The sequence below is a fragment of the Rutilus rutilus genome (genome assembly GCF_951802725.1).
Source record: "Rutilus rutilus genome assembly, chromosome: 11".
In the NCBI taxonomy this organism is placed as follows: domain Eukaryota; kingdom Metazoa; phylum Chordata; class Actinopteri; order Cypriniformes; family Leuciscidae; genus Rutilus; species Rutilus rutilus.
The window spans coordinates 8,243,606-8,270,107 of record NC_140216.1 but is presented as its reverse complement, the minus strand read 5'-3'; the positions used below and the strand labels follow the sequence as shown (position 1 = coordinate 8,270,107).

Here is a 26,502-nt window from a genome sequence, read left to right as displayed (position 1 = left end):
ATTTTCCCAAACAAGATTTTGCACTTTATACAGATAACAAATTACATACAGTACATCACAAGCAAAATGTACACTACCATTTTAAAAGTAATATTTGTATTCAGCAAGGGTGCATTAAATTGATCAAAAGCGTGCATTATATTACAAAATGTTTTCAACACTTATATTAATAATAAATATTTCTTGACAGCAATTTTTGAAGGATCATGTGACACTGAAGACTGGAGTAATGGTGACTGAAAATGTATTTATTCCATCACAGGAATAAATTATTTTTAAAAATATTTTATCAAATAAATGCAGCCTTGTTGATTTTATTTTTACTAAAAATAAAATATGTATTATATTATTTATTATAAATATTTAATAATTAATATTTATTAATTTATTAATAAATTGTATTTATTAATTTTAATAAATTAATTTTATTTTATTTATTAATATCTATTATTTATTTATAGTTGACTTGTTCAACAACAAGGCTGCATTTATTTGATAAAATATTAAAAAAAAAATGTATTCCTGTGATGGAATAAATAAATAAAAAATAAAGACCTTAAGCATAAGAGAAAACTTACTGAATGTTGTGATCAGTATTGTGTGTGAATATGTATTTTCAATAGGATTGTGTCCATAGCTGAACATGTACCCAACAGAGAACACTTTAATAGTTTTCTTGAAGTTAGTATGTGCTTTAATAAATGTGTTAATTGAGGAGAATAAGTACTTCATAGATAAATTGGATGACCTTAGTGTAAAACTGAGTTAGTAAGAAATGTGTAAAACCTCAGATGTCATGCTTTGTGCATAAATAAATCACTCAGTCATTAATATTTTAAGAAAAATAACGTATATTTAGATTTTTTTCTGATTTAACAATCATTCAATGGTCCAACACTAATACAACTTGAGGTCATAGCTGCACAATCATCTCTAAAGCTTATGGTTTGACTGACTGCAGTATAAATCAGAGGAATATTTGAGCAAAGTATCAACTACAATTGGTGTGTGAGTGGAAACCCAATTCTGAAGAGCCTTTTAATCTGTGCCACACTAAAAAGTTGCTCTCCAGTACACGACAGCCTGAAGTTAACCTATTGATTTATTTACCTTCTTCACTCTAACCTTTTAGGTTAATGTACCAAAGCTTGACTTACATTGTTAGGATTGAAGTAAAAATAGAAATCACAGTGACCTACAAGGCAGTCAATACTATTACAAGAAAGTACACTTAAATGGACAGTTCAGCTGAAAATGAAAACACTCCTCATTTACTCACCCTCATGTCATTCCAAACCTTTATGATCTTCTGTGGAACATTAAAGAAGATATTTTTAAAAAACTGTTTTTGTCCATACAACGACCCAATGACTTTCATTATATGGATACTTTTCAAAATACACTGCCCAGCCAAAAAAGAAGCTTTTTGGATTTAAATAGGCAAATGCTTAAGAGTCTATGATTGGATCATTATTGTGATTATGTTTCTAGCATGTTATATGTTTGGCAACAGTTCTTCTAACCCTAACTGATGGAGTGTGTAGCTTTTCATTTCTTAAACAGCCATGTAGGAAGACAATGTCAAGATTCATCAGGCTCAAACTGTGAAAGAATGGTTGGGAGGGAGTGTGAAGAATCATTTTCACACATGAATCGGCACCTCTGAGTCCAGACATCACAAGTCACAACATTTATTTCCATCAAGAGATGAATACATTTTTGGTCAAGATCTTGTATTGACAATGCAAGAGTCCAACACTCTGTAAAGTTTCCTCCAGCACATCCCAAAGACTTTCAATGAATTTAAGGTCTGGACTCATAGGAAATGATTCTTCACACTCCGTCCCAACCATTCTTTCACAGTTTGAGCCTGATGAATCTTGACATTGTCATCCTGGAATATGACCATGATGTGTCTTCCTACATGGTAGTTTAAGAAATGAAAAGCTATTTGCCTATTTAAATCCAAACAGTGACTTTTTATTTTGGCCGGGCGGTGTATCTTGTTTTGTGTTTGACGGAAATAAAAGTCATACAGGTTTGGAACGACATGAGGGTGACAAAAAACATTTTAGGATGAACTGTCTCTAAAAGTGGAAATGGTATTTTTCATTAACATCCTTCAGAAATGCCTCTTTGGAAAGTAACTTCCCTTGCTGTAAACTCTCAAACAGAACACAAAGATGCTAACTTCTCATAGTAATATCCAAAGTCACTGAAGTTGTGTCTTACAGCCTTGAGCAGACTGCCATGTGGCAAGACCAGTGTAGGAAGATGATTAAAACTGGATATATTTGGCATCAACTTGAACATGAGGCAGTTATGTTAAATACAGTGTGCAGTTTTTTTGCATCAAAACTTTTTAGAATGTACACCTCAATGTTGGCTAATCACGAGAAACGCCGTCGAATATTGTTTCGGTTCAAACCGTAGCTTATTTACCAGCCATTACATTTGAAACAGTTGCATAATGACTTCAACACATGCAATGAAGGGTTTTTCTTCAATATCTTTTGGTATCTGGAATGAGCCTGGTAACGCTAACACTATCGTACACCACAAAGCGAATGGGCAGAAATCGCAAAGAATGGCACGTTGTGAGCGAGTGCATTGCCATACACTGTGTATGGGAGAACAGGCAGGATCGCCTTTGGTTTTCAGATCTATTTGCTCTCCAGGAATGTTAGATTGGCCATGTGCTGCTCCAGGGATTTGACCCCAAAGCCGTTGGAGCTTTTGCCGTTCAGAGTTTTCTCGCTGACAGGCGTGCTCAGCTGCTTCTCCCTCCAGTGCTGAGGAGAAGACAGGCAACTGCATTCGGATTGACACTGGAATTAAAGGTAGAAGGTAAAGTTAAATACAAACATGACAGGATTTGATCATATACATTTTTTAAAGTCACCATGTGTCAAAAGAAATGGAGTCTTCTTTTCTGATAAGAAAAGATATAATAAAACACAGAGAATTACAGATCTTGGAAAATCTCTAGGGGCCATGAAGGTTTCATAAGGTGACAAAAACACCAAACTTTTTCTTACAGGTTCACCACATCCTGTAAAGGTGATGCATGTTGCATTTTGTGTGTGGGTGAATTTGGGTTCTGAGGGACAAGAACATTGTTGTGTGTGACTGCCAAATATAAAGACATAAATAAAGAAAATGTCTAGAAAGGTAGAAAACTGATCTGTATTGCAAATGCCATTGATGCAAACATAAAAGTGTTGAAGCAGGTAAATAAAGCAATTGACGCAAGTAATGTAACAATTAAGGCACGCAGGAAATAAGCAGCATGTGCGTAAATGTAGAGATTTTGTGCATCATTAGTGATTATAATAAGAGATCTTTTGGAGAGAGAGAGAGAGAGAGAGAGAGCATACAAGCGAGCGGAAGCCAGCTACAAAACCACAACATCAAGAGAAGACGCCTGACATTCTTAGAGAAGAACACACACTGAACAGAGATGGGGTAAGCCTTAAAATGTAAAAGTGTATCTGGCCCATGGAACTTCCAGCGTGCAGAGAGGGGTGTATTTAGCTTTTGTCTATGCGAGAAATAATAAAATGAGAATGAGGACTGCCCTCAAACTCTGATAGTATAGTCTCAGTCTGTTCATTGCTGTAGAGTGAGAATCCATTTGGGGTATCATGAGATGACTGTCTGAAAAAGATAGATTTGTATAACGATATCCCGACAGACTTTACAAAGTCGGTCAAGGTTGCCAACCAGTCGCAATAGTGTGGGCCGTGGGAGTGCATAAGCAGGCATAGCTGTCCTCTGAGGGCGAAGAGCCAGCTGTGGTGCACTGAACGGAAGGCTATCCCACACCACCCAGGTAGGCTTGGTTGTGCTTGGTAAGTGATCAGAGTAGACCCTGAGATAATATAATCGGAAAGAGAGAATATTATACGCCTACCTGACTCCTCCTGAATCTATAAAGGTACACCTTTTACAGGGGTTGAGTAATATAAATAGAGGAAGTGGCTCGTGACCAAGATAGAGTTACGTGGTCGCGGTAGAAACCACCCGGAGGGTGACGCGGCACACATGAACTCAAAATGAACAGTTTTTATTATTTATGGAATAATGCAGTATTTATTGTAAATTATTTTTCCATGCACATCATTGGGGTTTTTTTTATTATTCATGTGCCATCGTAATCCCTCCCTCTTGCAGTGATATCTCTTCTCTGATGACGTGTTCACTGGTGTGAGTGCGGGGCAAATTAACGCTCAAATTAATTCCCAATGGACAAAATCAAGTCCTGCCCTACTTTTTTTTCTTATTTTAAAAGCCGTTTTCGTAAATATACAGACCCTTTCCAAAAAATTAGAATATCATGAAAAAGTTTATTTATTTCCATAATTCCATTCAAAACGTTAAACTTCCATAGATTATAGATTCAGGACCCACAACTTAAACAATTTCAAGTATTTAGTTGTTTATTTGTACATAATTTGGGCTTCCAGCTCATAAAACCCACGAAAAAAGGATTTAAAAAAAATTGAATATTACATGAAATCACACAGTAATTACACAGTGATACCATGGTCATTGAACCAGGTTTTGGTTATTTTGGCAGTGTGGGCAGGTGCAAATCCTGCTGGAAAATGAAGGAAGCATGAAGTGCTCTAAAAATGTCCTGGTAGGTGGCTGCGTTGACTCTGGATTTAATAAAGCACAGTGGACCAAAGTCCTCTTTTCTGATGAGAGCGAATCTCATTTGGAAACCAAGGTCCCAGAGTCTGGAGGAAGAATGGAGAAGCACACAATCCAAGATGCTTGAAGTCCACTGTGAAGTTTCCACAGTCTGTGTTGGTTTGGGGAGCCATGTCATCGGCTGGTGTTGATCCACTGTGCTGTCCACTCAACGCAGCCGTCTACCAGGACATTTTCAGAGCACTTCATGCTTCCTTCAGCAAACAAGCTTTATGGAGATGCTGACTTCATTTTCCAGCAGGATTTGCACCTGCCCACACTGCCAAAAGAACCAAAACCTGATTCAATGACCATGGTATCACTTTGTAATTACTGTGTGATTTCATGTAATATTCAAATTTTTTGAAATCCTGTTTTCGTGGGTTTTATGAGCTGGAGCCCAAATTATGTACAAATAAACAACTAAATACTTGAAATCGTTTAAGTTGTGGGCCCTGAATCTATAAACTATGGAAGTTTAACGTTTTGAATGGAATTATGGAAATAAATAAACTTTTCCATGATATTCAAATTTTTTGGAAAGGGTCTGTATATTTAAAAATATATATTTTCTGAATATTTATTTAATTTTAAAGCTTAACTATAAGTCTGTATTAGATGACATGAAGGTAATATAAATATAAAAAATATATATAAACAAACATAATTAAATATATAATATATACCGATACCAATACATTTAAAAAAAAAAATTATAATCCCAGATCTTCAAGTTGCTACCAACCTTTCTGACGAGCTTATTACAGATCGGCAGTAAGTAGACCACCACAGTCAAGATGCCTTTGGTATTCTGTATGGATGAGTCGACCTGAACAAGACGAGAAACAGATGCATCATTAGATGACCAAACTACCCAAAATAAAAAATATATAACAAGTACAACATGGCTGCTTCTTTGGGCTCACATTTCAGTCGAGCTATCATTTTGCTGCGACAAAAATCTATACATATCTGACAGGTGATTTGTGGAACAGACTGGTTCACACATAATTGTTTTTTTCTAAATAAAATGCTTGGAAACCATGCGAGGGCGAGACATGCTGGGAGATTCTGATTGAGCTTGTTTTCCGGAGATCGTTTTCTTGGTTTTCACAGCACGACACAAACATAGATTCTATAAACCTATTTAAACCCGCCTTTGGCTGTGACCTTTACTTTATCAAAACAGAAGGATGACCCTAGACAGCATGCCATTTTATCGGGTTAAATGGAGTCACGATAGAGTAAGGTCAGGGTCTTTGCAAGAGAAACAGATTTATTATCTAATCACACGTGGCAGTGACCTGTGTCTGTATCGTTCTCTATAAATGCCTATATTAAGATTAATCTATCTAATTTTAATCATCCAATTCTAATTTATAAATTAAAGTGAATTACTGGATTAAATTGTCAAGTCAAACAAACAAAATCCCTATTTATGTCTCATCTGCTCCATTCATTCACTGATTCACAAGCACAGGCCTGCGGTTATATTGCATCACCTTCTGAAAGATGGCGCTCTTCCCCTGAACCGGAGTCTTGGCACAGACCTGAAGCTGTTGACATGCGGTTGACAGCTTCTCTGTCTCAGATATAATAAGCATTCGGTCTTCATCCAGCAGCTATAACACAGACACAATATATTGCCATAACATTTAAAGTACTGTCACACATGAGAGATGAGAAGTCGAAACAAATTCTAACGCAGACATCAATATATCAATATAAAATAAGTATAAATAATATATACAAATAAAATATAATTTGCATAATGTCATATATATATATATATATATAAAATGACATTATGCAAATTATATTTTATTTGTATATATTATTTATACTTATTTTACATAATACATATATAATAAAATAAAATAACTTTTGAAACTGAGCTATATATATATTTATATTTTATACTCCTTTTTTTTATTGTGGTGTATTGTATTCTATGCATATAGCATTGTTTTCCTTCTTTCTATGACCCTTTCAGGACTTCCTGAGGCAAGGACAAATTTAACAATCTAATTGCCCTAATTGAGACTTGCACCCAAAACTGCATTAGGTTTGCCAAAGTGAGGTAATTGCTGGATTTGAACTGATGGATAAATAAGTGGACGTAAGCGATTTGTTTTAGCTGTACTCAGCTAGCAGCTGGGGAAATGCATTGTGGGTCAGGCATGTTTGCGATTATTAATCAAACCATGCGGTGTACCACAGGTGTCAGGCTCTGTGATTATGGATGTGTGGCCCCTGTCCGCCCCAGCCGAGCAGGGGTTAACTAACACTGATAGCCATGTCTCTGTGGTCTCGATGAGATGGATGGCAGTCATTACAGTCCTTTATTTACAGGCATCTAATTAAACTGGTACATAAAGGACTGGTGTGCACGCCGGCTGTGTTACCTGTGTGGAGAGAGAGTGGAGGATTGGGCACAGCTGGAGACCTTGGTCTGACAACACCTGAAAAAAAAACAATCCATAATGTAAGACCTGATTGTAGATCAAATTTACACAATTTGGATTAACAGGATTATGAAATAAAGTGATTAAAATCACACAAATCAGTTAAAGGTGCATCAAGATTTACACTGCACACTGGCACAAGATAAAGACTCAGGTCATTTCAGTGGCCTGTTGAGATCACATGACCAACTGAATACTATCAAAGTTACTTTCAATGAAAGTCAGTTCTCTCCGTGGTGATATTTGCAATGCCTCCGGGCAGCTAATGAGGGCATCCAAGACCAGACTTAAATGGGGAAATCCTGCAATCTCACAAAACTACTCGTCTCTCTCGCATTTAAATAAAATATTTCAAATTAGCAACAAAATCTGACATGAACCATCCCGTAAATGTTGTTTCTTATGCAAAAAAAAAAATATATATATATATATATATTTAGGTTGGTCCAGTCAATGCGCATGTGCAGTTCTAAGCACATGTCTCATGCACTGACTGTGTCTCAGGACAATGACTGTTTTATTTAGTACACAAGACTTATTTCGCTATATTTCATGTTGCACATTCTCCCATTCATAGTAATGAGTGCACCAAAGCCTTTGTTACTATTTCATCAGTATAATCTCCAATATCACTGCTGCTTTAGCCAGCAAAACCTAAATGAAAAATTATTTACCGCGCTGAAATTTAAGACTGACATCTCAGTGAAAATGTCAAAATGACAAAAGCAGCATTCAGGAGTCAAATACAAAGGTTAGTGTCATGCTGTGTCATGTTTAATAATAATTACCAGGAGATTATTTTCGGAGCGGATCAGATCTTCAGAAACTGGTCGTTACTATAGCAATGCTCATAACATCAAAATTGATCCATATCGGAAAAATACCATAATTACCACAGCAAAATACTTAATCGCTATATTAAATCACCTCTTTATGCTCTTGCACAGTTGTAAAGAACAAATCGAATCAGGTAACTGTCATACAAAATAAATGGCATATATGTATAGAGGTACGTAGTAGACGTTTTAATGTATGGTTGCCGCTGTTTTGACAGGCAAACATAAGTTTGAGACTTTAAATTATGAGTTTCCAAGTTGTAATTGTGAGTTTGACGATGATCTGTTTACTAGTAGGAAACTCATAATTATGGCAATTGCAAAAGTGAATTCAGTGAAGTCAGAAAAGGCCATTAAAAGAGGTACGTATTAGTGCCCCTTTTATGCTGTTTTAAAGGTTCCTAGTTTAGTTTTGGAGGTCTCCTACAATAGATTTACATGCATCCAAGGTCAAAAGATTGTACTTTAATTTTCTCAAATTATACATCATAGCATCAGCTCTATTCTTAGTGTCTGAAATGGTTCAAACAAGGACTCAGTCTCTCTAAACCCCTCCTTTCCGAGAGCCTACTCTGCTCTGATTGGTCAGACGCTTTCAGTGCATGTCAGAAACCAAATTCCCATTTCCATATCTGAATTGTAGCTACGGACGTTTCATTAGCACTTGTATACACAGCGATACGAACCAATTCGAACGAGAGTCCTCATCCTTTGGAAGTGCATGCAAAGTGGATTTGCTTTCGCAGCGCAGAAAACAGCGTCTTTCCCAAAATGTCGACAACACGAACCAAACTCTTCCAGGCCTCAGCTACAACTATTGTGTTTGAGGGCGGGTCAAATAGATGCTGTTCACGGGCAGCCAATGAAGACCATAGGCTGCCATTATGAAGATTTGTTACTGCAGTTAAGAAACGATTCTTTATTTGGGGAGGTAATAACTCTAATTATTGTGCACTTAGATGTTTGAAACTTTGCAGACCTTTTACATTCACAAACAGCTATTTTACACACTAAATGAAAGGTAATATCCAGAAAAGCATAAGAGAACTTTGCAGTGCTGTTCTACTGTGATGTTGAGCAAGCTTGCTCTGTCAGATAAGAGGGTGTTAAGAGGAAGGTGGTGTGTTTGGATGGAGGTCAGCGTACCCTCTGCTAATAGAAAGACACTGCCTAATCAGCATTTCCTCCCCATTTACAGCACACAACCTGCTCTGGATCACAGTATCTCACAGACAAATGACAGCTGGCCCTTCTAATAATATATTGATCCATCTTTTCCAGGGGACTCATCACTCCTAATGACACCTCGAACAGATTCAATTAAAAAACCTACGAATGCTGGCTTACCTCAGCTTGGTGGAATAGATCCAAAGTTGTCTTTAGCAGGCCTTCCCCCCTAAATCACAGATGGAAAAACAGCAGAGAGTTAATAAAACATCCTCAAAGATCCATAAAACTGATTGTGTAGGTTGACAGAGAGTGCAGATTAACAACAACATGGTTTTGTTTTTCTGAACAGACATTTTTCAGAAAGCTTAAACTTTCCAGCACACTGTGCTTAATTTCCTGTGTAATATAGCACTACTCGAACCAATCTGATAAACTGACTATAAAGTTTATGAAAAGGCAGTTACCTGGTGAAGAGGTACATGGAATACGCCATGCTGGATATGATCTGACCCAGTCGAACAATCTCATGGTCCTGCTCGTCCCAGCGCTCCACCTCTGAGTCCACATCTGAGGTGAGGAGACACAGTTCCAGCCCCAGCTTAGCAATAGTGGTTTGCTCCTGAATAGATCAAAGTAGTAAAACTTAAATTACAATTATAATGAAACCGAAAATATAAATATGAAAGCAAATTAAATATATTAAGTCCTATAATAGTATCTAAATAATATGGATATGAGAATATATAATATCCTAAAATAACACTGCATATCATCTTGTAAGACTAAAAGATGCAATGATTTGTAGTTTTGACTTTTAAATGAAATAATTTTGTGACAAAATTCATAAATAAAACTAAATAATTCTGTTTTATCACACTTATACTTATCAGTTGTCCATTTTAGTTCTTTAAATCTTAATTAACTTCCATTGTAGCTTATGTTTTGTCAAGTCCAGGTCATTATAGACAATTATTGGGTTTTGGGGATCGTGGACTGAAAATGCGAATATTGTCATCTACATATGAAGAGTTCAGATGCAAAAGCCTCTAAGTGCCGTCTGAAATTTTCTTCTTGAATGATCATTTTTATCAAGCTCATATGTTTAAGTTCAGTAATTTCACTTCAATGGCAATGAAAATGACCTATTACTTGTCATTTAAGTGAAATTACTGAACTTAAATATACAAGCTTGATAAAAATGATCATTCTAGAAGAAAATTTCAGATGGCACTTAGAGGCTTTTGCATCTGAACTCTTCATATGGAAATGGAATGACAAACAGCTATATAATTTGCAGGACAAAAAAAGAGCATGACAGAAACATTTTCAACCCAGTTAATTAACATTAATCCAACTTCTGGTCATTTTATTATGAGAAATTGTACCTCAGCATCAAGTTTGGCAGCCTTGACTGTCTTCAGGTTAGCAGAGTGTTTCTAGAGAACAGATGAATCAGTAAATATAATGAAGGACATGATATGGAAAGCGAAATTTGAAATAAAATCATAATTGCTCTTGAGACTCACCCCTGGTCTCGGAAGAGACAGATATGTTTTCTTATCACCTAAAATGAGGTAGACATTTTATGTATTAAGACCAAAAATATCCATAACATTAAAATATGCCAACAGAACCCTATAAAACATGATTCAAATGTACGTCTAGCCTAAAAATGGCTGTGTGTTATGATGTGGATGAACAGATACAAAGGCATGATCTTGGGGGGGGTGACAGTTTGTTTTGGGAAATATCTTGGTTGGCACTGATGATGACTGGGAATCTCTCATCTGGAACAAAACATCTCCCCAGGCACCGGATTTCTGTCATGTTACTGATGCCTTCCTTCAAACTCTGACAAATATTGTTCCTACATAAAGCGTTTTCTGCGCTGCCATGAGAAAACCACAGTTTCACTCGGAAGAGTCGACATCGCTCAAAACACATCCTTGAGCGGTATGTCCAAATACATATGGGCGAAAGGACTTTCACAGACCTGTAATCTCGGTGGGACCGCTGCAGTGCGCCCATAACCTTGCCTACAGAGGTTTATCCAGCCTCTATTCAATTATCTCATGTGAGGGATGTGGATGCAGTGTAAATGTCAAAGCCGCACATCCTTAGCGGATGGAAAAGATAGCAATCTGGCCATGAGGAAAAAGACCTTTAAAAACTGTTATCGCTGCCCTGCCCATAGGCATGAGCAAATACATTTTGTGCACCTGAAAATAACTTCTACTAAATGGAATCAAAGCACCCTTAGAAGCCAGATTACAATACTGTAGTACGTACTGTGGTAGTGCGGTAAACGCCGATAACATAAGAGACATATGGGCGCTTCATATCTTGGGCTGGAAGAAGATGCAAGAAGGACCTGTTCGAGTTTGTAGACCTGTAAGACTGAACAGCTTGATTGACGTACCTCTTCGGCCCTCAAACACATCACTGATCTCCTTCAGTAGGATGGCCATGTCGCACAGCTGGGACTCCCAGGCCTCGCAAAACACATCCAGGTTTTCTTTGGCTATCTTGCTTGTGGGGTGCAGAGCAAGGGTCTGTGCAGCTGAGATGATCTGAGAGGAGAAATTGGGAGGAAACAGCGCTCTGATTTTAGCGCACTATTTTAAAGATCTTTCTTACCAATTTTAAATACATGACCATTAAAAAAATGTTAGGGTCAGTACGATTTTTTAAAAGAAATTATTACCTTTATTCTGCAAGGACAGATTAATTTGATCAAAAGTAACAAAAGACAAATGTTACTAAATATTTCTATTTCAAATAAATGCTGTTTCTATTCCAAAATCCTGAACAAAATGATCATAAAAAAACAGTTTTCAACGTTGATAATAATAAATAGTTCTTAAGCATCAAATCAGCATATTAGAATGCTTTTCTGAATCATGTGACAGTGAAGACTGGAGTAATGGCTGCTGAAAATGTATTTATTCCATCACAGGAATAGAAAGCAGATACTTTAAATTGTAGTCATATTTTATAATATTACTGTTTTCACTTTATTTTGATCAAATGAATGCAGCCTTGGTGAGCAGAAGAGACTTCTTTCAAAAACATTTTAACTTTTGAACTGTAGTGTAATTTTTATGTGACTGCATAATTTGACTCCTGTGCAACATCTGAATATCAATATTCATCGTTGGTTTCTCTCCAGTGTCCCACAGCATAAATGCAGCATCTAACTCCGTCGGCAACTGCATAATTATGATTTACAGCTTACTGGGAGGACGTTTCAAAAAACACACACACAGCGAAGCAGAGCTGGTCTCCGCTGAGGGTGTGGATTCAGCTGGTAATTACCTGTGGCTTTTGGAATAACTGATAAAGCAACTCATTATCATGCACCCCTGAAGCTGCTGCTCTCCTGCTGTGCTCTTATTGGCTGCCTGATCTTTAGGCCTCATCATTATTGGCTGGTGAGTGAGGTCGCCCTCTCTCAGAACACTCATTCCTGCATGCAATCAGATATGCTAATGAAGAGTGCTGATAAAATGCACTGCAAATATACTCGGTTAAATATTACATTCTGCATATTGGCCCAATCTAACCTTTTCCTTTTCAAGGAATGTTTGTATTGGAATGTTTGTTTGTATCTTTTTTAATATTTGTATTGAAAAGGGAAACTTGAACAGCAAAGATGATTTCCATTCAGCTCTGTGCGCTGAAGATGCATTTTAATTGCAATTTTCATGCTATTTTAGCAATTTTTGTTATTTTCTTGCCTGCGTGTCTAAGTGTGTTTGCCTCGGCTGTTTTTCTGTAATCAGAGCCGCAAAGTCAACAACAGAGCACAAAATGTGTCAAATAAGCATTGTTGATTTTTGAAAAATAAGCATGAACAACAAAAAAAGGCGAATAACGATATTCAGTGTTTTTATTAACAAAATCTATATAGTGTAAGTCTCCGAAAGCCTTGCCAAATAACATATCAAGCTGAGATGCAAGATTCCTACTCTTATAGGCAGCAGACAACCTCTCTTTTGTTTACCTGCGGACCAATGACACGGAAAGTTTCCTCAGCGTGAATGCAGGTGATCTCCAACGGCTCGGTCCCCGAAATGTGGCAGAGCAAACGACAAGTCTGAAATCAGAATAAACGGCACCACATTAAAGTTGAACCTATAGTGAAATGTAAAAATCGGCCCTGCAATTACACTGGTGTCCTCAGAAATGTTTTAAAAGTGAATTGCTTCATAATGTAATCATGTTAAATAGTGCAGCTTACCTCCACCAGCTGCTCTTTGTGTTCGGTGAGTGTGCCGGCATAGTCAGCCACAGCCTCCAGGTTTCCATCCCCACCCGAGGCCTTCAGGGCCTGCAGCACCAGATGATCTGAATGCAGCTTCAGCAGTTCAGTGGCCCTCCCCACTGCTACCTTATGAAGCTAAACGAAGGGGAAAATGTGCAATAATGTGGGCTGACCAGTGAATTCCCTTAAGAACTGGTATTAATTACATGCTAAACAAGACAATATTGTTTTAGTAACATAACTAAATGTTTTTTTAAAACACTTATTAACTTATGAACAACCAGGCAGCAACTGTACTGATTCAATAATAAGTCAAAACTAACAATACAATACACCATCAATCCTTCTTCCAAAACATGTTTTTGTCTTACCCTGATTAACTATGGTAAGCCTATTATACGCGTTTATATTTTAGGCCAAGCGGGATGCTTTTCATGGGAAATTGTGTACTTGCGTCACTCGCCCATGCGTGTCTATGTTTACTATGAATACACGCCAATACAGACATGTTGACAATTTTGTGTGAAATTGTCTGTTCAAGTGCAAGAAGACGTGAAAGAGAAATCAATCCAGTATGCGTGCGCTCCGGAAACTTCTCACACAGCGAGTACCGAATTGAGCTCTCTTTCGTGTTTTCTTGCACTTGAATGCTTAAAAACACTTGCAAATGATAAACATTCATGACAATGCAGCACTGGCCTGATCGGGACAGTGACAGTTCCGTCAACTATTGGCCATCGGCAGTCTTTGTCGTCAAGCCCTGCATTTAGATTCAGTGTGTCAGTTCAAGTGTACTACACTCTTTCTCTCACGTTGAATGCTCGTGTGTGAGAAAGCGACAGATGACGCTCTCAGCAAAGCGACGTTGCGTAAAGCTCAGCAGGCAATGAAATTACATCTGCGCTAAACTTATTTATTGCACAGGCGAATAAAAACCGTACAATTTCCTAGCCTTTGGCTAATTAAAGATTTTTGTCGTCTTAGTCGCCTAGCGTGAAATTTGGTTGCATATGTGAGTGATTTACTCACATTGTAGAGGGTTGATATTATTAAATTAATATAAATCAATATACTAATTACATAGGGTCATGTTATGTCCTATATACAGGTTATAATAAGACCCTAAACACAGTACTTATCACATAAACATTCCCACAGATGTTCAACTCATGACATTCAGTTCAAATACAAATGTACAACTTGAGCAAATATGAGTTGTCATGGCACTGTAAATTCAGCAGAGGCGCTACAGGAAACACTGCGATGGACGCCTTTGAAGAAAGATAGTTTTAGATGCTTTGGCTCATGGGATTCAATCCCTGAGCATAGCTTGTCACAAGAATCTCACCTCTCGCCTGAGATCACTGACACTCTGACAAGTCTTCAAAATAGAGAGCTCCATCTCGTCTGTGGCCTCTTTGGCTTTAAGCAATTGCTGCTGGAAGGAAAGAGAAACAGAAACAAAGATAGAATGAGAACTAAACACTGCAATCAGAATGATTTTCAACCAACCGAACGTGCACAAGGCACCAGTCATGTTGAAGAGCCTGTCAAGTTTCAACGCAAGTGTCAGTGTGGCTCAAGCAGCCTGAAAGACGGACATGACAGTCTTTATCTGCGGTTTTCTCTTCAGAGGACAGACAGACAGGTGGGTGGGATTGCTTTCAGACGGGATTACGGTGGGGTGTCAACACAAACACGGCACACAAGCCATGTGAATGTTTGAAGCGCTCTCATCTTCATGCTTTACTCGGAGACATCACACTGGTGACTGCAATAGTCATTGCACTCCAGTGAACACGCACCTAATGTTTCTGTCACTGAAATGTTGGACAGATAAAGTGGGGAACAACCCTAATATTATGATGTAAAAACAACACTGTCTCTAAATAAGTTTTGGCTGATGACAGCAAAGACACACCCCATCGTAAACACTCAAGGACTGTTTAGGAAGACAGAAAGAGTAAATAAATTGCAGTGCTTGAGTGATGAAAACTCATGCCCATGGTCTGTTTATTGACAGGTGCACTCAAAATTGGACAGTTTAAATGGACAGTTCCGAATCCAATCTGATTGGCTTGTTTTCTGCAACTTACAGAATTGTACACAGGTTTTTGTTCTAATCCATTTTCTTTTGAGGAAGAACGAATCACTGGATTTGAAGTTTGCAAGATTGGCATCAGAGTTTTGTCTGAAAACTAGTGAACCAGTCATCCATAAGCAGAAGTGTATGTTTCACTTTGTGTTCTGAGTTCTTTGTGGGGGAAAAAACGTATAATTTACATTTTGGAAAACAGTAATTATGATCAGTGTCTAGAATTTTAAAGGACGCTTTCAAACTTCCACACTATTATTATCTATTATTTTGATATAACCCATTTGAGATAAACCCTCCCCCTAAATAGCAAGTAAAACAAAACAAATGGTCACTTTAGATGTTGGTCAGACAGTCTCTTCCTGTCTAAGTGGGCGATCAGCTGTGATGAACACCACATTTCATTTTTTGCCTCAAGTGAATAGCCTGAGACTAATGAAAACTAGGAAACGGTTTCATTGGAAACAACTAATTAAGAAAGTAAGCACATGTATAGAAATAAAACGAATAAATGTTAAAAAAAGAAAATGGTAACACTTTAGATTAGAGAACACATTAACTATTAACTAGTTGTTTATCAGTATGCATATTGGCTGTTTATTAGTACTTATAAAGCACATATTAATGCTTTATTCTGCATGACCATATTCTATTTCCCTTAATTCACTTCAGAAGACACTGATTCATCCACTGGGGTCAAATTAATTACCGTCACGATCATTTTGTGTGGTTTTTCAAGAGTCAACCCAGTGGGATTTTATGGACTGTTTTCCTAAAAAAAAATTGTTTGTGTTTATCTGAAAAAAGCAAGTCATATACTTTGGAGATGGGCATGATGAATAAATGATGAGAGAATTAAAAATTTTAGGGTGAACCATCACTTTAAAAGGCTCAAAAATGTGGTTAGAAATCAGACTGAGGCAATGAGCAAGTTTTGCTACATACCCAAGAGAAATTTCTAGCATACAATAGTTTTGAGCATGAAAAGAAAAAAAATTATACTACTAGAATTTCAAGGTCTTTTCCTTCACTTTAATGATTTTATTTATTTTCATGACTTTTCTAGGCCTGGAAAATAATCCCTAATATCCAGGTTTTCCATGACTTAATTTTATACATTTTGGGCTACTATTTAACATTTGCCATGTGTTCTGGTGAGATCATGTGTTCTGGTGAGGTCATGTTACTAGTAATGTCACAGGAAGTTGCTTTGCACAAATGCATAAGAATTACGCAAAGTTAACACTTCAACTTTCCCTTTTGAAAACTTGTGAAGATGTTGACATTTTCCTGTTTATGTAAAGTGAAAGAAAAGGAACAGAGTTTTTCTTTCACAAGCCATTCAGTGTATAGCAATGAATACCATGTTCGTAAATATCAACCTTCATATTAATGCTGCTATTAAACCATTACAGAGTGTGCGTTTTTTGTACTTTTTCTTTTCTTTTCTCAACTCTACCTATACACAAAGTCCATATTTGATCTTAAAGAACATATATAAATGTTATTACATACAGAACTTAAAATCATGTAAGTATCAATAAAACTTGTCTGTGTGCTGCACAGTGAAGGAGAACATGGCACAATGCAAGCAAATGAATAGCTTATTCAAGAAACCAAAGGCAGGAAGCAGGAATGAATGAAAACCTATAGATCTGCACTGCAGGGCTTATTTTTCCCAGTGTATGAGGTTCAGGGACAGTTACTCCACAGGAGGGGAGACATGCAGAACATCCTTCACACGCTGCACAACAAAGACGTGAATGGCAGATATACAAGCCAAGAGAAAACTTTGCTTTAATATATCTGGGATGTAGTTTGTGAAGTTTTCCCCCCCTGCTGTCACCCATCAAATGAGACTCAAGTCATGCGGTGAATAACTAGTCGGTACAATCCCTAATGCGTGTATGTGTCTTACCGCATGTCTCCATGTGTTGATGAGCTGTTTGGTCTCCTGACGTGTGATCTGGCAGAGTTGGATGATTGTCTCTCTCTGCTCGTGGCTGGTGTAGGCAGAGTCTGTAAAGTCTTCGGTTTTCTCTACCAGAGCCTCCAGCTGAGCCGCCATTGCCTCACAGGACACACAGTACATAGAGTCTCTCAGACCCTCCACTTTAACCTGAAACACATACATACATACACACAAACATCTGGTGAGATATTAAGATTAGTGGTGCATGACATATCAGTTACTGTTCAATGTCAGCATCTTTATCTTATATAAGCTATTTAATTGTTTTAACCCATCCATAACATTAAAACAATTATCAGAATCAGTCAAAATTTCTTCTGCTTGGTCAGAGCACAGAATGAATCCTCCTTGATGTAGAAAATAATCTTACTTCAGGTTCTTTATACCCACAGCAATTAGGATGTACAACCACACATTGAATTGAAATGCACATTAGGTACAGTTTATTCTTCATTTTTTATATTTAAAAATACTATAATTTTAGGTATTGCTTAGTAATATGAATAGCAGTTTACATGGTATTGTTGTATGCTAAACATTTATCTTTGCTTTGTTTGTAGATATTTTAATTTGTTTTATTTTATTGGTTTGTGCTGATGTAACACCTTAATTTCCCTTCGGGGATTAATAAAGTTTATTGTATCGCAATATTATTACAACTTAAAATAACTATTTTCTATTGTAATATATTACAGAATGTAATTTATTGTGATGGCAAAGCTAAATTTTCAGCAGCCATTACTTCAGTCTTCAGTGTCACATGATCCTTAAGAAATCAATATAATGTGCAGATTTGCTGCTCATGAAATTATTAATTTCCTCCCATAAAAAAAAAAAAAAAACTTTTGAAAAGTTAAGGTATATGTGAATTGTTTGACTGATTGGACAACAAGCAATACTTTTAAAAGAAGTCTGACATTAAAAAAGAAACTCCATCCATTGACGCATTCATCTAAGAGCCCGTGGCCTACACCTGCACCTTAAAGTCTTTAATCCCAGCGTAGATGCTGACAGGAAGTGCTTTGGCCTCCCCTCCGCTCCTCGTGTCAGTCACAATCTCAATGACTTGCTCCAGGGCCAGACGCATACGCTGGAAGACTGCTTCTTTGTTGATCCGTGCCGACTCGCAGTCTGGATGTCTCAGACAAGTCTAAGAGGCAGAGAGGGACAAAAATGATCTTCAAAATGCAGAGGGACAACAGAACAAATTTGACATGTGAACAGGGTGTTTTTACACTTCACTTTTCAGAATAAGGAAAGAAATATTGAGGTACAAATAAGCTTAATGACTTTTTATTATGCTTTTTCATAAGCAATTAACCATCAAAAATGTTTTGGCTTTGTCATATTTAACTCATTTATGCAGTGCTTCAAAACATTTGAGTGGGTTGCTGAAATCAAGGCCTTATTTCCTGACAGAATGAACACTTTTCACATAATAACTACTTTGACTTCTTTCTCTTACTAAATCTAAATGAAACGGACCCAATAGAGCCAACTGCTTGATCTTGAACTCCCACATGAATGAATCTGCTTAAATATTCGAGCTCAAGTCAGGTATGGTATGACTTACTTTCATGGAAAATTTAAACTTTTATATAAACATTTTGCGTTATTTTATTATATATACACTACCTTTTAAATGTTTGTGGTCAGTACTTTTTTTTTTTTTTTTGAAAGAAGTCTCACCAAGGCAGTATTTATTTGATCAAAAAATACAATGAAACTGTAATATTGTGAAATATTATTACATGTATAATATGCAATATATAAAATGCTGATTTGGTGCTCAAGAAACATTTATTAATTAATGTTTAAAATCAGTTGTGCTGCCTAATATTTTTTTTCAGGATTCTTTGATAAAGTTCAAAAGAACAGCATTTATTTGAAACAGAAATCTTTTGTAACACTGTAAACATCTTTACAGTCACTTTTGATTAATTAAATGCATCAATGTAGAATCAAAATATTAATTTCTTTAAAAACAAATATCCTACTAAACCCAACTTTTTTGAACGGTTCTGTACATGTATAAATATATTCATATTCAAATTTATATAGTCTTTCTAAGGCCACCAGGAATTGCTGATTTAAGCGGTTTCTAAATTTGAATCTGTAGTATAAACTTTTGTGATGCACCATGATTTCCGCATGCAAACGTTTAAGGACAGGTTTTATGCACAAATGTGTGCGAATGAGTGGTTACTTTATAAGAACTGGTGATATTATATTAACATCTTTTAGACAGCAGATGGTACTCTCTTCCACAATCCTACCTTAGAGGCTGTGAGGAGCATCATGGTGCATTTCTCCAGCACAGCACGTGCGGCGGCCATCCGAGCTCTTTTCTTTTCATCCTTCAGATCCTGAGGAAAACAAGAATCCACAAGACAAATATGAGAAAACACGCAATGCCTCGAGTGCTTTTGAGCGTTCTGAAATCTCGCCTTAGGTTTAACCTCAGTTGACTTTATAGAGAGAATAAATCATTTGCTAGCAACAAAGGCTGGAATTTAACTGTATTACCAATTTAGTTCAGTTATGATTTCCACAAAGTGCTTATGAAACTCATTTCATTGACTGTAATAAAACTAAAATTTGTTCAGCAAATCAAGAGCACTTGTCTTGAATATTAACCATCTGGCGCAGCCTGTCAGGAGATCCACAGAACCCTCTGACTTCATTCTAAGTGTTCATTTTCCAAGGTCTTGCTGAGAATGAACGGTAAATTTGGTCCTTGGAAGAGATAGCACTGACATAATGCCTTCCACCGACACTGAGAGAGCTGGAATATAACTCAATAGATCTGCGCTCACTCAACGCGGCGTTAGGCATTAGGGATTTGTGACTGACAGACTGTGTGTGTGCATGACGGAGAGAATGAGAGGAACCTCTCTCACCCTGGCTGGGCTCACAAAAGGAGAAGTGATTATCTGTTATTATGTTCTTCTGGATAAAACTGAAAAGATGGAGGCCGCAGATTGGCAGGAAAGCTCTGCAGAGATAGGAACGTGATGTGTTTGTGAAACATTATCAAGTGCATATAGTGATTTCTGTTTGAAATGAAAAAACCTTTCCTATTAGTTCTTGGTTTCATTTGTATTCACGTTACTACTTTCCTAATCATGATGGGACCTCGGAGGGGACCTCAGGAGGAGAAACAGCCATGCGCTGCTGGAAAGATCAAAGAAACCAGTTTCTGATGGTGGCTGGTTTCATATGGTTTCATGTAGTAATAGAGCAATTGTCAGGACATGACTAATTTTGGGACAATTTGATATTGACAGCAGTGTTCGCACACTTTTGGATTCCACCCTACTCTATAGAACAGGGCTTTTCGACTTTTTTGATGCCAAGGATCTTTCACTTATTTTTCTCTCACATTTTTTACATTTTCCTTTAGAAACCTTTTTTGAAACCCATTGATCTATCTATGTATCAACATCAGCATATGCCCTTGACAAACCCATATCTAAAGTGGTTTGAGCTGACAGACCATCTCGACCCAGCAGCAAACCAGATACCATGTTCTAAAAACCAGTGTGACCAAATGCAGGTGTGGTGTGTTTTTTTTCCCAATAGAGCATTGATAATGAAGGCTATGTCTATAAAAAACATTCTAGTATTAATTCATACGAACAGTACAATTCCCCGATCTTGAATATGTTTGCATTGCAAACACATGCTGATAAGAGTTATATTGCACCACTACCGTTTCCAAAAAACCCATCTGTTCTGCATTGCGGTCGAGTGTATCTTACCCCAAAGGTTTTTATCAATGGGGTTTAAGAGCTGCTGATTAAAACTGTAGTGTGCGGCACAGTTCAGTTCTTATAACTTAAATCCCCCCACTATCTACAAGGAGCTCTACAAATCTGCCATAGGAAGTGTCCTTATCACTGTTTGACTATCTGTGAAGTGAAGTGAGGGAATGATGGTGTGTGTGTGTGTGTGTGGGTGTGTGTGTGTGTGTGTGTGTGTGTGTGTGTGTGTGTGTGTGTGTGTGTGTGTGTGTGTGTGTGTGTGTGTGTGTGTGTGTGTGTGTGTGTGTGTGTGTGTGTGTGTGTGTGTGTGTGTGTGTGTGTGTGTGTGTGTGTGTGTGTGTGTGTGTGTGTGTGTGTGTGTGTGTGTGTGTGTGTGTGTGTGTGTGTGTGTGTGCTTACATTCTGTCTGTCTCCCGTGAGATGGGCAAACTCTACCATCTCATTCCCAAATTGGCTGAAGATTTGGACAAATTCCTGAAAAGTGCTGACTCTCTCCAGCTGCTCCAGGGTAACCAGCACCTGCACACAAACATATAACCCACGTCTTTACAAATAAAGCTACAGCCCTCAGAGAGAGAAAAAAAAATGTATTGTGTAAAGGTTGCTTTCATAACTCAGGAGATGTTTGTGCTTTATTTAGAGATGAGTTTTATCTCAGATGTCTGTCCTAATGTTCTCAACAAGAAATAAAAATAGATCCAACTGAGACAACTGTTGATATACAGTAAGAGCATAGAGCCACTGTGGCAAATCTGAGCACAGCATGTGAAACAGTGTGAGATCTCTTTAGATTACTAGGGATCTGAGAAGCAAGAGACTAATTTTGCTCCATTTAATCTCACGGATAGTAAATCACATATGTTGTAAATTTACTTTCTTATGGCTTCATGATTATTATTACATAAAAAGGTTTTCCAAGTGTTTTTGTTTGTTTATTTGGAAATGAGAAAGTGTCATGCTATCAGTGATGTTCCAAATTCCAAGTAAAAAAAAAAAAAAAAATTGGTTCTTGTGTTTTTAATAAATTATTATTTAACTTTTATAAATAAATAAATAAATAAATAAATAAATAAATAAATAAATAAATAAATAAATAAATAAATAAATAAATAAATAAATAAATAAATAAATAAATAAATAAATAAATAAATAAATAAATATATATATATATATATATATATATATATATATATATATATATATATATAAAAAATGAAAATTCCTAGCGCCAACAATTAAGCAAAACTAAACGAATGGGCCGCCGATGTACGAGTTTATGGGCCATTAAAAAAAGTGTGTGTGTGTGTGTGTGTGTGTGTGTGTGTGTGTGTGTGTGTGTGTGTGTGTGTGTGTTCGCCCGATGGCCAGTCTACCCCTGTTTGTACTGAGAAGCTCAGCGGAAGCAGTCCGCTCACATTGGAGAATATTGATAAGAGAAGCCTCTATTTGAGGTTAGCTAGCTAGAAGTGGGCGTTATCAGGCATGGTCAGGGACAAATTCAATTGTGTTTCTCTCTAATGGAGAGCTGTTCTGCTGCCTGGCTGTCCAAACATCACTAACTGGACATGATTAGCTCCAGATCTGAGAGCACAAACAGGCACACACACATAAACACTGCCCACTTCCTCATCTCACCGACATGGATGTTTAGACAGGCCTCCTAATTTATCCTGTGCCGTGTCTCATCAATTATCTCCAAAGCAGCAGCAGATTTTAAGTATTCCTCTGTGGCCATGCAGCGATAGCATCGGAGAGCAAAGGCTAGCCTGTGTGCGCCTGTGTACTCGTGTACTTGACAGGAAAATAAGAGTGTCATTTGTGCTTGTAAAGGCCAGTGCACAAGTACATGGACACAGCAGACAATAATACGTACTTTGTTGCGAGAGCTTATGATCTGTTTGATAACGATGCAGTCTGCAAGCACCAGGACTTTGGTAACGGAGGAGAGCAGCATGCGAGCAGCTTTCACCATGCCAGTCCTGTCACTAAACACTGTGCTGCGCCCGTCACCATCACACTGCTCCAGACCGGACACATCTGTCAGTTGAGCTATTGTAGTGCCTGCAAAAGAAAAATACAGCAGAATGTAAAAGATGTGCACACAAGAGCTTAGCAACGTGCACAGGTGTCTATAGTTTCAAACTCCTATTCCTACGTATTAAACTTCAGCATGGAACTTGTCCCATTATGGACTGAATGATGCCTCAAAAATCATGTAGATTTTTTGAGAAGAGGTGTGCTGTTACTTCAGACTCATGATTTCTGCATTGAGGATGATGAAACGGATAACAAAATCTTTAACTGAACCATATCTAGAAAAAAATAATTAATTAATTAATTAATAAAAATTAATAAATAAATAAAATATATATAAAATTTTTTTATATATATGATCATATTTTTATTATTATTTGGTTTTTTTTTACAATAACACAACACAGTGGTACTGGTATCTCATAACAGCACGTACAGCCATAAAAGCTATGTCATCTTACAATCTTTGGATATATAATGTTCATACATAAGCATATAAAATGCAAAAACTAAAAAATTATAATTATAATAAAAATAAAAATACAACAGGGCATATCAAAGTAAATAAATAACAGGGACATTTTATAGATCAGAAATTAAAAGGATATATCAGTCACTAAGCATCTTCCAGAAAGTTCCACAGAGAAGACCAAGTACGCCAGAAAACATCAGATCTTTGATGCAGATCGTGAGTTAGTTTTTCCAGAGGTAAAAGAGTAGCGACCTGACTCATCCACATATTAACTGAGGGTATTTGAGGAGTTGACCATAGTAATAATATCTAGAAAATATAATATATTCTCTATTATATTATACAGACTTGAGGGTTGGTTCTACTGACTTGAGCTAGTAGTAACTACAAGAGCAACAGACGAAGCTTAATTTTCAGCCATTACCCCAGTCTTCAGTGTCACATGATCTTTAGAAATCATTCTAATATGTTGCTTTGGTGCTCAGGAAGCATTTCTTATTATCAATGTTGAAAACAGTTGAGCTGCTTAATATTTTAAATATTAGAAACCATGATACATTTTTTCAGATAAATAGAAAGTTCAAAGTTAAAATTACTAAAGCCAAACCAAAGCAACAGAAAACTATTCGAAAAACAAACAAATTATGAACAAATTTCCTTCAGAGGACACCCAGAAACGGAGGTTCTGTCACCTTTTTTACAAATTTGTCACCAAAATATAGCTGGAAAAGGCCACAAAAAGTATTTGGACACTTTTGGGACACTTAAAATTTATGAAAGCCATTGAGGACACTGTATATACATCCTCACCAGCAGTGAAATTGTAAACTGGCCAATGGGAAACACTGAAGGCCATGTAAAACAAATACATAATACTGTATGACATGTCTTCTCATCCCTTATAGATAAAAAAACAAGTATTCATAAAAATAAATAAATAAATACATAAAAAAAAAAAAATGCAATTTCAATAAGCACATTAAGACATCAAGTCACAGACCATTTCATTATTTACAAAGCAATCCATCACACACTGGGTGGTCACTTTTTTTAAAGCATCAATAAACATCTCACTTTCCTCAGTGAGTGTTCACTAGCTCACAGCCCTGTCCAGACACAAATGCTATACTGGCTTATTTTTGGACAGGGTGGCACGGACGGGATGTCATGTCCCAGTTGGAACATGCTGAAAGGACGCTTGATGAGGGCAGTTCCCTGCCTCGTGCCTCAATAAAGAAATGTTATTCCGAGAGACGGAAAGACTGGCACTTTGAAAAGTTGAGAAGAATGAGGGTGAGAAATACATAGTAAGGTTTTAGACATTGAATGAAAGTAATTTCTGAAGGGAAACAGCTCTGTTGGATGTTCAACGACACATTTGTCCATCTGAAGACACCGTCCTGATTGCATTTAACAGCTTTTCTTTTGTTAAATCTCACAGTGGTTTTAACAATCAAGGTGCCTTGTGCAGAACGCTGTATTGTTGGGCAAATTACTCTGCCAGTTTGTGTACACCTATCCATATTCATCTGAACGGGCACAATGCAGACATTTCCTGCTTTGTTGGTTTTAGTCGCTTGTTTAGCAGCGGCCATACTGAAACATTCTTGTTTCTGGAGGGGATTGTTCACTATCTCTGTGTCTTTCCTGAGCTTTGAAGCAGAGTCTTTGTGGAAGCTTATAGTTGAATCCCTTGAGCGGCACCAGAGACGTGGCGCTGTCCTAGGCGGCTGGCATTTTCAGCCAGCTCCTTTCAGAAAGCTTCCTGCTTTAAAGAGACCATGGCCCCAGGCGTTCGGCTTGCATAGAGGGTGAAACACTGAGATCTCAGCACCGATGCCCTTTAAAGACATAGTCTTTAGCTAGCATGCATCCGCTTCTTCTGAATGCACTTCATTTTTTGAAGTACTATAGTATCGAGTCGTAGCTCAAAAGCAGCTATCTATCTGCATAAGGCTGAGAGGTCCCTGAGCAGCAAGACAAACAGAAAATAATGCATTCTCAGCAAAACTTTATCTAGAGTTTACAACCTCTACATCAGCTTCGGGTTAAGGAAACTTTCAGAAGAAAGTGACCGAAATCTTTGTGTTTAAAGGGAAAGTTCACCCAAAAATGAAAATTCTGATATTAATTACTCACCCTCATGTCGGTCAAAAGACATGAATTCATCTTCAGAACACAAATGGAGATCTTTTTAATCAAATCGAAGAGCTTTCTTTCCCCTTCATTAAAAGCCAACGCAACTGCCAATTTCAAACCCCAGAAAGGTAGTAAAGACATCATTAAAGTAATCCTTAAAGGGATAGTTCACCCAAAAAATGTTATTCTGATATTAATTACTCACCCTCATGTCGTTCCAAACCCGCAAGACTTTTTGATGAAATCTGAGAGATTTCTGTCTCTCCATTGACAGCTATGCAACTACCACTTTGATGCTTCAAAAAGTTCATAAAGAGATTGTAGAACTAATCCATATGAATTAAGCGGTTTAGTCCAAAATGTTCTGAAGAAACACGATCGCTTTATATGACGAACAGGCTGAATTTAGGCTTTTATTCACATATAAACATTGTTTAGCGAACATAAACAGAATCTCAACCGAACCTGCTTGGCACGCGAGAACAAACCCCTTGCAGAAGCTCAAACGTGCAGCGTAACACACAAGAATGAACTTCATTGGTTCTCACATGTCAAGGGAATATCCTTCACAACTGATGTGTGAGTTGATAAATGTT

The 26,502-nt window shown here is 37.2% G+C and overlaps 1 protein-coding gene across 2 annotated transcripts in view; it reads right to left on the bottom strand.

Moving 5' to 3' along the window:
* Positions 1-837: 837 nt before the first annotated feature.
* Positions 838-26,502, bottom strand: part of ctnnal1 (catenin (cadherin-associated protein), alpha-like 1) — a 60,316-nt gene continuing 34,651 nt past the window's right edge. Inside the window, exons 3-19 of one of the 2 annotated variants that reach the window (XM_084424361.1) lie at positions 23,135-23,322; positions 21,661-21,780; positions 19,774-19,863; positions 18,477-18,647; positions 17,444-17,644; positions 14,779-14,868; positions 13,407-13,565; positions 13,170-13,262; positions 11,586-11,736; positions 10,693-10,730; positions 10,552-10,602; positions 9,631-9,785; positions 9,344-9,392; positions 7,101-7,157; positions 6,198-6,317; positions 5,441-5,524; positions 838-2,828 (exon numbers count right to left, since the gene is read on the bottom strand). In XM_084424361.1, the coding sequence (XP_084280487.1) occupies positions 2,664-2,828; positions 5,441-5,524; positions 6,198-6,317; positions 7,101-7,157; positions 9,344-9,392; positions 9,631-9,785; positions 10,552-10,602; positions 10,693-10,730; positions 11,586-11,736; positions 13,170-13,262; positions 13,407-13,565; positions 14,779-14,868; positions 17,444-17,644; positions 18,477-18,647; positions 19,774-19,863; positions 21,661-21,780; positions 23,135-23,322 (1,982 nt within the window). In that variant the 3' untranslated portion in view covers positions 838-2,663. The remainder of the gene's footprint in view (positions 2,829-5,440; positions 5,525-6,197; positions 6,318-7,100; positions 7,158-9,343; positions 9,393-9,630; positions 9,786-10,551; positions 10,603-10,692; positions 10,731-11,585; positions 11,737-13,169; positions 13,263-13,406; positions 13,566-14,778; positions 14,869-17,443; positions 17,645-18,476; positions 18,648-19,773; positions 19,864-21,660; positions 21,781-23,134; positions 23,323-26,502) is intronic. The other variant, XM_084424362.1, reaches the window with a different exon arrangement.